Source organism: Mixophyes fleayi, chromosome 3, assembly GCF_038048845.1.
Source record: "Mixophyes fleayi isolate aMixFle1 chromosome 3, aMixFle1.hap1, whole genome shotgun sequence".
Classification (NCBI taxonomy): Eukaryota; Metazoa; Chordata; class Amphibia; order Anura; family Limnodynastidae; genus Mixophyes; species Mixophyes fleayi.
Genome location: NC_134404.1, coordinates 214,302,204 through 214,315,489, shown reverse-complemented (window position 1 = coordinate 214,315,489; position 13,286 = coordinate 214,302,204). Strand labels below are relative to the sequence as shown.

General features: G+C 41.3%; 1 protein-coding gene across 2 annotated transcripts in view; it reads left to right on the top strand.

Moving 5' to 3' along the window:
• The first annotated feature begins 3,191 nt into the window (after positions 1–3,191).
• LOC142144362 (pantetheinase-like) overlaps positions 3,192–13,286 on the top strand; it is a 53,625-nt gene continuing 43,530 nt past the window's right edge. Inside the window, exons 1-4 of one of the 2 annotated variants that reach the window (XM_075203095.1) lie at positions 3,192–3,492; positions 10,024–10,154; positions 10,910–11,102; positions 11,532–11,823. In XM_075203095.1, the coding sequence (XP_075059196.1) occupies positions 3,286–3,492; positions 10,024–10,154; positions 10,910–11,102; positions 11,532–11,823 (823 nt within the window). In that variant the 5' untranslated portion in view covers positions 3,192–3,285. The remainder of the gene's footprint in view (positions 3,493–10,023; positions 10,155–10,909; positions 11,103–11,531; positions 11,824–13,286) is intronic. The other variant, XM_075203096.1, reaches the window with a different exon arrangement.

Genomic DNA, 13,286 nt, shown 5'->3' with positions numbered 1-13,286 from the left:
GTTTCTTTTATACAGGAAGGAAGTAATTCAAATTCCCCACCGTGGGATCATGTGACCAGTCCCGCTGCGCACCTTGAAGCGCCGCGCAGCTGTCAGGACAGAACACAGGAGGTAGGATAGGTAAGTTTCCTCACAATAAAACTTAACTACACAGGATCTAATGCCCTGCTAAACTACCTAGAGCTTAGCACCCTGCTATTTATCTATAAGGACCTATTACTCTGCTAACCAACAGGACCTAATGCTCTTCCTAAGCAACTGGAGCATAATTCCCCCTCAACAACTGGGGCGTAATGCCCCCTCAACAACTCACCAGTGCGTAGCACCTCTCTACACCATGGGCCTAGCGCCTACCAGGTAACTCAGGGTCTTCCGCTTATTTAACTAAATAAGTGCCTTGCGCCCACCTATCAGGGGACTTATGTCCCGCTCACTACTAGAGGCCTTGTGCCTCAATTTCCTAACTAAAGGGCCTTGTGCCCCATATTTAACTAAAGGGCATTGTGTCCTATCTCTAACTAAAGGGCCTTGTGCCCCAACTAGCTGCAGGGGTCTGGTGCCCCTTCTTTAGCTATATGGGGCCTGATGCACCTTCCCTAACTATATGGGGCGTGATGCCCCTTCTATTCTACCTAAGGGCTAATGCCCAGATGTCCTTACTGTGCCGTGACGTTGTGCCCAACCTATCTGGCTCATGGGCCTAATGACCAAATTTTGGCAAGGACTTGTACCCTTTTGTGTGCAGGAGAGGGGTGCAGTCATGGACCTGGGAGGATGGTGGTGCCCAGAAGGGCCCTACCTGACTCCCAAGTCTTAGGGGATCTTTTCCAGGTATTTCCCCATTTGCCGCCGCCTCAACGCTCTCTGCTGTCTTCGGGTTTTGATCTTGCCAGGTCCTCGGGAAGCAGAGTAGCTCTAAGTCTTCTCTGCCTCTGCTTCCTCTTCCGTGCCGTCCGCTGTCTTTTGGCTTCTTTAATTGATCGCGCCATCTTCTTCTGTCCAGCATCTTCTTCTGTTTCCCGTGCTGTCTCTTCTCCGACGTCCTCCTCTGACGCTATCCGCCGTTGATGCTGCACGACGCTTAAATAGTGTCATGCAGCATCGAAATTACGCTGCACGGTGATGCAGCAAGCCCTGATTGGCTTACCGCTGCACCAAACGTTTCAATGCCCGGGAGGTGCGCCCTGATTGGCTCACTGTCCTGGCCAAGAAGGAAGGAGTGACACATAGCTGGAGGGGTCTATCGGACCCCCGACTCACAGGTACGCCCTATACATCTCCCCAGTCCCAACTCTTCAGACGTAAGTGCCAGAATCACATAAATCTGCATAGGTGCATATACATATGTCCACTTTTATGGGCATTTGCAGAATGATTTTACACAAGATATGCTACATAACTATATGACTACTGCCCAAAGTATTTTCAGAGTCTATTTGAGTCTATTTTTTACCATGAAACCAGCACTTGCACTGCCTGCAATATAATGGCAAATACAAAGTTTAAGCACTACGCACACTTGGGGTCTCATTAGTTCCTCTTCCACGTCACTGCACCTCCAAATGTTTCATGGCACACAATCTTATGGACAAATATTTCAAAAGTTTCTTCCATATATTGTAGGATAAAGTTATATAACAAATCAACATTGTGGGGACAAATGCATAGTCACACACAATTCTTTTTCCATCTGTTAAATAGTTAGTCATTAGTAAATTTCCCAATGAACAAATATTACATAATCTTCAGTAATGTTTGCACAGAAACAAATGTGAAGGACAGGCATTGATTTATTACTCCTAAGGCAGGTGTATATGCCAAATGTGAGTTTATTATGATAAAGTCCAAGAAGCACAAAAACAGTATTGCAACAACACAGAAGTGAAAAAGGTCAGGTATAGTGCAAACAGCACTTATCCTCAGTCTGACATAGGGTACCAGAGTGAACTTGCAGACAATGCTTACATTACACTGACACTGTTTGGCAAGGGCGTAACTAGATTTCTGCGCCCCATAACAAAGTTTTGCAAGGATCCCCATGTATCACCCAATGGGAAGGCAGGCCACCCTCAGCAGAGGGCCCCATAGCAGCTGCACCCCCTGCACCTATGGTAGTTACACATTTGCTGCTAGGTCTTATAATGGGCATAAGCCAACCCAGAGTGAGGAAGGGATGGGGCTAGCATGCGCTTCTTAGACAAATTAACCCCTACCTCACATGTGGCACATATTTGCTGTTGGGTTATAAATTTGAGTATCTTAACTTTACCATTTCCTCCTTTCTGTAAACTAGCCATTCAGTAGAAAGAAAACCTTTCATTCTTGTAACATTCATTTGCCGTATAAGTGTAAATGAAGAATAAGATCCCATGAAGATACCAATCCCCAGGCTTGACATATAAAGTGTGACAGGATCTGAGGGTTTAAAAAGACACCAGACCCGAACCCTGGGATGGTGCATATGGGAGTTCAGACATAGCATGTGTTCAAATTGAAGATCTGGGCTTCCTAAAGATAGTGCTGACTGTGACTCTCCACGTGTATGGAGATGTTGCAAAGTCCCATTTTGCTGTACTGAAAGATGCAAAGGGAGCTCATAGTTGCATGCAATGCGAGTTGGGAATGAATGTTGAGTGGAGTAGTGGAAATACTGTGTGTCTGAGAGCTCAGTGCCTGACCCATTAGGGAATTGAATAGGAAGAGCTGGGAATCCTGATATCTAGTAGGGGAATATCTGTAGACTATACAGAGACTTGCAGTGTAGAGGTGTGAAGTAAACGGGCAGAGTGACAGTCATAAGGGTGAGAGTTTTAGCTCTTGAGATCATCTGAGTCATTGCTGTCATGTGTACTGACTAAGAAAAGAGATGTAATAAAACTGTGCCTTTATCTTATCAGGAAAAATGATCCAACACCCATTACCTTTAACAACTGTGTGAACTGCGCTACTTCAACTGTGTCAGCAGCAGTTCATAAACTAACTTGTTTCTGAAGATGTATGTGCAAGGGTACCTGTTCACTTTAGTCAAAGCCTCATACAAGTAAAAATGAACTAGCCAGAGAGCAATTGATTCAGAAGTAGGTGTCAACTGAATGTATCTATACCACACCAGTGACAGGTGGTTACACAGGTTTTCAGTTAATCATTGTATAATACTGTGCAATCTACTGTGCAATGTCTTGTGCAATCTGCTTCAAGAACTGCTATACAGATAACATAAGTGTTTGGTGTGTTAAGCACTTAAAGCTTTTGAGCATTTTTTAGGCATACCCAGAGACATCCACTATGGTCACTACATATATTCTGTTGCGATCCATGCTTCTTTTTGCTGCAAATTGTCAAGCTTTAGACACGTTCATTGCTGCTGTCTACGAACATGCTGTTATACTTGCAGATGACACAAAATCACCCATCTCAAGCCATGAAGCCTTGGATTTAATGAATAGAAATATGGATATTCTGGAAGATGCAGTGAAGACAGCAGCAATGCAGGTACTGTGAGTTTTATACTAGATAAATGACTATAACCTTAATAAAAAGGTTCTTAAAACTGAAACAGACATGGGTATTTAGTTGTGGATCAGTATTCAAAATATATTTTTGCTAACATGTTTATGACTATGTTTATGGAGAGCCTGCTTTGGAGATTATAGTATTACATTTTGTTAATGTTAATAAATATTTCTGTATCAGATCACATTAGTTTATTGTCTCTGAAATGTCTTCTTGATTGTATTGTTTCTTAATTTGTCTATTGAATGTAATAAAAGTTTGTTCCTTTGAATATCTCGGTGGGATATGTTTATCTTTAATAACTTTTAGGGGCATATTCAAATGTCCCAAAGTTCGAGCACTCAAAAAATATTACCGTTAATACGGTAATCTCTCGCTGGATTTCAGCTCGCAGCTCCCTGAGCTGCGAGCTGAAATCCAGCGAGTAAATTACCGTATTAACAGTTTTTCTTTAGAGACAAAAATACTGTACTTTTCTTAAATGATAGCAATAAACTTGTGACTTTTTACCTGAACGTAAAAGTATGTCTGAAAACCATGAAAACATTTTGAAACTTTCATTTGAGACAAAATTATACAATGGACAAAAAAAAGACATATAGATATTTTGTGCCTGGTTCTGAGTTGGACGCATCTAAAACGCAGGCAGAAATTGCGTTCACACCCGTGCCCGAAGTAGGGAGGTATGTGACGGTATAAAATACAGGTGCTTCTTTTCCGTGCTCTGCAAGCAGGCGCTTTGCTTGCAGAGCATTTGTGCATAGGATGGGAGGTGACAGGGGAGCATGCAGACAGTGTTCCCCATGTGTGCGCCTGAGAGACAGAGGAGAGCTAATATGTTTATCAGTGTGTTTGGTGGTGGTGGTGGTGTTAGAGTGGGGCTCAGTGTAAGCCCAAGTCATGGTTGTGAATTAATCAATGCTCCCTTTGATGCTTTGGAGATGCTCAGCTCTGCACTGCCTTGATCAACATATTATTTATTAAGCTGCACTAATCGTCCAATGTGATCCGATAATATCCACTACCGTGTAAACTGGTTCCTGATAAAAGGAAGCCGGAGCTCAGTTATCCACTTAGTCCAACTTCAATAGCTGGTACCACCCACAACCAGCTCCAAAATCAGTCAAAGGCTCCATAGAACATACGGCTATTGGTTTTCAGGGCTGTAATTCATAAAGGAGGTGCTAACACAACTAGAATATTAGAGCAGACACAACTTCAGTGGCAAATGATTTAGATCCAGACACCAATTGGAGGACACTAATCTGATAGTTCGATTGGCTTTGTGATTCATCTTAAAATTGGGAAGACTAATTGTGAGGTACAGCTCGGTAAAGATGATGTCAGTCAGTAAATGACAAACTTAAATTTCAAACCATCTGTCTTAACATGTCTTTTTACACTAAATGGAAAAAGAGAGTGTGGATATATATAGTGATATTGTATTATCATACAATAATTACAAGTTACTATGATGAAAAAGCAAATATAAGTATTAAACGGGGCAATATTGTAATTATATTCACAGTGCATTCAGCTCAAGTGCTCAGTATCATAGCACAGCAGTTCCCAAAGTGTGCGCCGCGGCTCCCAGGGGTGCCGCGGCGCTGTCACAGGGATGCCGCGGGCACGCCAGAGAAAAAACAAACAATACAAAAACTTACCAATCCGCGCGGCGCCGGGACCCAGTATCCACCTCTCTCCCTCAGCTTGTCACTGAATATCGACATTCAGTTTTGTTTGTTTTTTCTCTGGCTTTCCGGGGCAGAGTGAGAGGGAGCATGACAGAGGGCAGACGAGGGAACAGTGTGACAGAGGGCAGAGGAGGGGGCAGCGTGAGAGGGGGCAGCATGAGAGGAGGCAGCGTGAGAGGGGGCAGCGTAAGAAGGCAGAGGGGGCAGCGTGGCAGAGGGGACAGCGTGAGAGAGGGCAGCGTGAGAGGGGGCAGAGGGGGCAAAGTGACTGGATGCAGAGGGGGCAGTGTGTCTGGATGCAGAGGGGGCAGAGTGTCTGGATGCAGAGGGGCAGTGTGTCTGGATGCAGAGGGGGCAGAGTGTCTGAATGCAGAGAGGGCAGAGTGTCTGGATGCAGAGGGGGTAGAATGTCTGGATGCAGAGGGGGCAGAGTGTCTGGACACAGAGGGGGCAGAGTGTCTGGATGCAGAGGGGCAGTGTGTCTGGATGCAGAGGGGGCAGAGTGTCTGAATGCAGAGGGGGCAGAGTGTCTGGATGCAGAGGGGCATTTTTGCATACAACTAAATAAGTATTTCTGTCCTGACCTAAATACTTATTACATTTTTTTGACCCAACTACTTCTAAAACAGGACTGCTCAGTAATTATTTTGGAGGGCTGCCTTGAAAAAATTATGGAGACTCTAAGGGTGCCGCAAACTGCAAAAGTTTAGGAACCACTGTCATAGCACATTGCATGGGCTACAACGCTCTCTTGGAAAATAAATGATCTAATAGGGACTGGTTATGTTGAAAATAGCCAGGTATTCGATTTACACAGAAATGAATAGAAAAGAGACAATACATGTGTTGTTTCATGGTCACTTCTCTGAATTTCAAGTGACTGGTGCACCCAGACACCTGTGCCCTTCCTTGACTTGTGCACCCACACACCTGTGCCCTTCCTTGACTTGTGCACCCACAAACCTGTGCCCTTCCATGACTTTTTCACCTACACACCTGTGCTCCCTCCTGACTTGTGCACCCACATACCTGTGCCCCCTGACTTATACGAAAATGCGCGTGCTTGGCACACTCAGACTTTTTTATATGCAATTTAGAGCAGGAAATGCTAAATCCTAATATGTTTAATGAAATTTCAGAAGAACTAATTTCAAGTAATTCACCATACCAAATAGCACAGTATTTTTTAAATAATAGATCTCATGACATTTAACAGCAGAGACTAAAAATTAAACAGAACTCCCTAAAGTAACTTGTATGGTAATTCTACAGACAAAACTCCTATGTGTTTACCCAAATCCTCCTATGTACATGCCTTTAATCAGTGGATGAAGTGGGATAGCAAATGGTAGAATGCTATACCACCACTTCACCTACTGCCTTCATTGTAAAAGTAAAAAGTTCCATTAACTTACTTCTTCCGTACCACCACTTCCGAATTTCCACTTCAACTACTGATACACATATAAACACATATTTACTTGTATAAGATCCATGCGAACCAACATATACGTGACAATACTTGTTTCCAGCACTAACACTCATAGCCTTGGAAAAACTGGGCTGGTGAAACTGTAACAAGGAAATCCACAATAGGGGCCCCCTTTGATAATGTTCTCATAAAACCTATTCTTCCTTTGCCCCAGTTTAGCTGCCAATCTAACAAATTCTTTCAAAGATAACTTTTAGCATACTTCTCATACAGTACCCTCTAAAATATATATGTAACTCTGGGCTTCTGAGCCGAAGAAAAAGTCACACCTGACACAGTTTATGCAAAGTATTCTTACACACAATAGTACACGTTTGACAAATGCCCTCAAGGCAAATAACTTCTGCATTCCATCCAAATGGATTCAATTTTTATGCCAAAGAACTTCATGAACCTTGGATTAATGTCTTATCCTGCACTAAGGGAACCCTAAAATGACCTGCCAGCTGCTCAATTGAGCTTAGAAGTTCTATAGAGTACTTTTGAGTCATCCTCATAGTGGATCACCAAATTCCTCCCCATTTTCTCCCTTAGAACCTACTATAAAAAGGAGCTAAAAACTTTTCATGATACTGAACAGCATATTGGCAAATATTTGTCCACATAAATCTATTGCTCCCAGACACATTCTAACAAGTAAAAACATTTGGGATGAACTGGCAGCAAAGGAAATGTGGACATTATATAAGTTTTGGCCATTAGTGTCCCTTCATCAAGAGGCCTAAGTGAATAAATGGCCAGAGCAGATGGCATATACTACACCAAACATATATCCTCTCCTTTTCCTTTCTTCATCAAGTCACTTTGAGAATGACAGATGGTGGATCAACCTAATCTTCCTGGGCTCTTTTAAAGAACCATACCAATTAGCAAAGTCTCTTGCTTGACAAAGGCTCCTCCCATGAGAACACCTCCTTCTTTAATATATCCGCAACCTCCGCTGGATAATCTCTATTTTGGGTATGGATATACCCGGTTATGAGGATGGGTTTGTGACAAGGTGAAAGAGGAGGGTGTGGTGTAATGAGAGTGCTTGTGAACTGTGGGAGAGTGGGGAGAGGGTTAGGAGGGAGTGACTGGAGGCAAGAAGTAGAAAGGCTAAAGGGAGTGGGGGCAAGGGATAAGTGTAAGGGGACTAAGATGGGTAAAGTGAGAGATGAGCACAAACATATTTAACAAATACCAGAGAGTGGTGTCATATAGGAATAAGGGGATCGATAGAAAAAGTAAGTCAGGAGAGCAGGTGGGAACACAGTGTAAAGCTGAGCTGATACAGTGGGGAATTTAGACAATACAGGCAAGAAATTATCAATGGGGTAAAATAGAGAACAGAGAATGAAAATAGTAGTAGGCGTTGAAATAAAAGTGGGAGAAGCTACTATTAATTGAGAGAGGATAAAGATGACCACAAATAGAATGCAGGCAGTTAGAATAGAAGCAAGGGTAAAGATAGATAAATTAATGAAGTAAAAATAACAATAGAAATAAAAATAAAAATAAGACTAAAGTTATAAATAAAGATAGCATAACATAAATAAAAGTAGGAATATAAATAAAAGTAAGGGGACAAAGACTAATTAATGAGAGTTGTAAGTGAGGGTGATATGCACCTTCAGATAAAGTTAAAAGGAAAAAAGCAGACAAAAATCAAATAAGTTAACACATAAACAATGTACACAATTTTAATAAGGATATAAGGGTGTGGAATATCAAACTGCTGTAGCAGTGTAGGTAGATCCCAAATGCGTTTCACTACGTGTGGTGGCTTCCTCAGTGGGTTCTGTGCACAGACTCATAATCCCTGACTGAGGTAGCCGTCTGAAAACTTATTTTTCACAAACAATTATGCTTCTATGTCTGCATATCTACTAAGCCAGGGGCGCATTGCATCTTATCTCACCAGTAAGGTAACTGAACCTCATCCATAGGCTAATATCTAGCTTATCCCATCCCCGACTAGTACAGGACCCTTTTCTTAACTTGAATTATTCATTGTAGCGCAAGTAGACACGGCCTCCAAACGCCCTATAGACCACCCAGAATGGTATTCATATTTCTAACAAATGTCAAGCAGTTTTCTGATAGCTTTTGAGCTGGGAGATATTTTGAGAAAAGTGAAGAGGTGAAAGCCTTACTGAAGAGGGAGACTCCAACAGGTTGTGTGAAGAAAGGATGCATTTAAGATGTAGGCAAGCTGTTCTTGATGCAGGAGGTGTATGGGAGGGTTTGTGAGAGAGAATTATGTTTAAGAGAGTGTGGGTAAACCTACCACACAAGAAATTAGTAATAATGTGTTTACCCTTAAACATTTACATTGTATTTGTAGTCAAAATGTTATATTGGTATAATGGGTGCTCTCCTAGTAGTATAGTTGAGTAATAGGAACAAAGATAAAGAACTACCTTTTGTATGAGGCACTCCTAGGGTATTAATGAATAAAGGTACGGGATCAGATGCTCAGTCTACATATTAGACTCAATGACCAACACGGACAAAAATTGTAGACATTAAAAATTAACTTTTATTTCATGCCCATAAAATCATTTATTTTTATTAAATAGCGAAAAATGCAAATATAGTAAAAACAATTGTGCTGATGGAGTGTGTTCAGTCTTGTAGTGGTCAGTTCATTACAGATTATATATTAGGGATACTTTATTTAGACCTTAGCACCTATAGTGTGATATTAGTTGTATTGTACCCACAGGTATATCAGCTGGTTATATTTCTTGTTCAGCTAAATACACAGAGTAATACTCTCATTTTCCACGCTAGATTTAGATCAGTATAAAAATGTGGTTATGTAATGTGAGTTCCAGTAATTAAACTGTCGATTTATATTCATTCAGATTCTCTCTCTCTTTCTCTCTCATTACGCAATGACATCAGTATAGGGCATCAGAGGGTTAGGAAAATTGTGGGTATTTAATAATAGCAGACTCTACTTAGGATTTCTTATTGAAATTTGTAGTGAATACAGAGAGAAAGGATATTAGAGTTTGCTAGTTGGGTTTCTTGCAATTGGAGGCATGAGCAATTGGAGATATATTTTTGAACATTTTGGTAAACAGCAGCATCTTTGAGGAGGTCATTAGAAGTACAAGGCATTATTCTCTTCATATTTTTTGTGTATTTTTTAATTTTTATTAATACATCTTATGTCTATTCTCTTCATGTTGAGTTTCAAAGCTGTGTTCCCTTAATATGAAATGCAGGTAAATCATAAGACCAAACCATACCAATCCTCATTGCCTCTAATTTCCTTTATGCAAGTAGTTTTTATAAAAATGACAGTCTAAAATTATCTTTTTTTTTTCTGTCCAGGGAGCACATTTGATTGTCACACCAGAAGATGGAATTTATGGTTGGAGATTTAACAGAGAAACAATTTACCCTTTTCTTGAAGATATTCCTGATCCTAAGGTCAACTGGAATCCATGTTCTGACCCTGCAAGGTACAAAAATCGCTGTCTATATGAGACAGAATGTATTTGTTACATACTATAGCCCTACATACTATTGAATGAACACTGTACAGGCTATAAATGTATACTGATAATGGTTGATTTAGCAAAAAGCATGGTATATGTGTCAAGTGTAGTAGAATATTACTCCCATTGATTTAATGTATGTAAGTGGTACATTTTACACTGCCAGTAAATGCAAATATAGAGAATCAATATCTGCACAATATGCAGTCTTGTTTTACAGTACATCTTCATTCAAAAGGAAATTTTTTCATCTCTACAGTTCAAGTCCACTTTCGAATTAGGTTCACAAGCCATATTTTTTGAAAGTGTAGTAATGTGCTCTTGTAATTATTGCCAGGTAAATATATTAATATTCTTATTTTTTTTATGTCATAAGACGCTGATAATGTTCACCTTGTAATTTCATAGATACATTTATTTTCCATTCTTGAACCTTGTTTTTTTTCTCTTGTGTATGTCAATTATATAGTCTCTCATTTTGATTTGTTGTTTTTAGTTCTGTTAAGATTATTTATAGTTCTGTTACATATTTTTAATGTGTATTTTCAATTGTGTATATTTTAGAATTTCAACACTGGTAATAAATCATGTTTTACTGTTTTGCAGCCATTCATGAAAAAATAACAAAGCCTAAATAAAAGAATTGTGTGGAATAACAAACATAGGTTAATAAACTGTAACAAATATAAATATAATATAATTTACTTTGAATTGTGTAGGTTTGGTCAAGCACCTGTTCAGACAAGACTGAGTTGTATGGCAAGAGATAACTCTATTTATGTAGTTGCAAATATCGGAGATAAAAAATTGTGTAATATTTCTGATGTTGGATGCCCAGATGATGGTCAATATAACTATAATACTGCTGTCGTATATGACTCTAATGGAAAGTTAGTAGCACGTTACCACAAGGTATGTCATATTTTTGTTGTTATTGTGGGTGAAATGTCATGTAACTACAATATTTGCTGTTTTTTGGAGGGGTTTTACAACAGTTCCTTAAATTTAGTTGTGGCATATTAGTCTGAACTCTTAATACTTTAAACTTGTAAAATTGCATTTACTTATCTGATAGTTCTGCCCTTTAAGTTAACAATTCAAGAAAATCGAAACATACTTTACATTCTAGCTTATGTCTACTCAAATAAATATGGGGTGTACAATTATAAGACTGAAAGATGAATATACCATGCCCACACTAAACCCCTCCTATTGTAATACTATTAATTAATATTAATATTATTATACTAATGTCCATATAATATGAGTAATTTCCATATACTATAGAAGTTATCAACACTGTTATAACATGTTCTTTCAAATAGTACATCTGTTTTGCAGTATAACCTGTTCCTCGGGGAGGTTCAGTTTAACGTACCCAGTGAACCTGAGCTCGTGACATTTGACACACCCTTTGGAAAGTTTGGCATCTTCATCTGCTTTGATATACTTTTTTATAACCCAGCTGTTGCGCTGGTGGTCCAGCACAATGTGGACACTATTCTATTTCCCACCGCATGGATGAACCTCCTCCCTCATTTAACTGCTATAGAATTCCACTCAGCCTGGGCCATGGGGATGGGTGTAAACCTTCTCTCAGCTAACACCCATAATACAAGCATGAGGATGACAGGTAAGCACAGAAGTGGCATTTACAAGATAGCCAGAGTCTCCACTGACAGCTGAGCATGTGATGTTCACCCATAGAAGCTCCTATTCCCTGTAGGATAAGTAAGAAGTTACTGACATAAGCTCTCTTAATATATAGAACAGCACAAGTCTCAGGGACTCCCGGGAGAGCTGGCAAGTCTCCCGCATCCCACAACGGCCTTCCCAAAATGACGCAATTCACAGTGAATCGCGTCATTTTGGCCCCGCTCCGTGACAAAACAACATTTTCGGCACGGGGGCAGGGCTTAAAACGACGCGTTTGGCCGCGCCCCGCCTCCTCCCGCCCTCCAGTCACGCCCCTCTCCCGGAAACAACTTGCCAAAAGTATGCAAGTATGATAAGACTAAATTTACTGTACACTTACCTACTTTCGCGAAGCTCTTTCCGGGAGAGGGGCGTGACTGGAGGGCGGGAGGGGGCAGGTCGCGGCCATACGCGTGATTTTGGCCCCGCCCCCGTGATGGAAATGCCGTTTTGCTGCGGGGGCTGGCCAAAATGGTGTGATTCACCGCGAATCGCATCATTTAGTGGTGGCAGTAGTGGGATGCGGGAGATTTGCCAGCTCTCCCGGGAGTCCGTGAAACTGACCCAAATTTTTGGCGTCTCCCGGACATTCCGGGAGAGTTGGCAAGTATGATTTACTGGTGTCAGTGTTTTTATTTATTTACTTACAATAATAAGTCTTAACATATGAAAAGGGCTTTAGTCCAATGAAAAGGAGACACAAAAGTATGCAGTTTAAAGAGATAGCCTTTAAAATATGTTTGGGTGCCCCGTACACATATTAGTGAATGACCACCCATATCCTGATCTAATCCTTGCGTGTGCCTCGGAAAACAAAACACAGCATGGCTCAGCCTAGCCTTCCATTTACCGGCCCCTTCTGTAACTAGGGTGGGGTTATGAACCAAATGTGTGTATGGGGGGATCCGAAGAAAAAATAGGAAAAATCCCTTCATGCCCTCGCTAAAAGCGACAAGCAGCAAAGCTCTGGGTTACCGAAGGGTGGGGAGGGATGGCCCAGACATGAACCCATTATTTCCTCGGCCGTATGTAAGTTTTGTAGGCATCAGGCTTCCACCGTCCAAGGGATTTAATGGCTGCAATGTAAGATCCTGCCTTGGCCACAGCAGTAGATGCCCCAATCCTAAAGGAATGGGTGCCGTAAAGAGCTGTGTCTAGACCCGCGTATTCCAGGGAACATTTGAATAAGGTGGTGAATTGAAATTTAGTGAGGAGGGACCAATCAACATGAACCAACCATAGATCTGGTGTCCTGATTCGATGCCCTGCTCCAGCGCCTGACTCTGCAGCTCCCCGTCAATCCAGCTCCTGATGCTGCACCTCCTCCGCCCAGCCGGCTCCGTTACTTTAGGCCGCGGCTCGGGCCTGCTGTCCTCCGCTGGCTCCATTCACTCCGTGGCC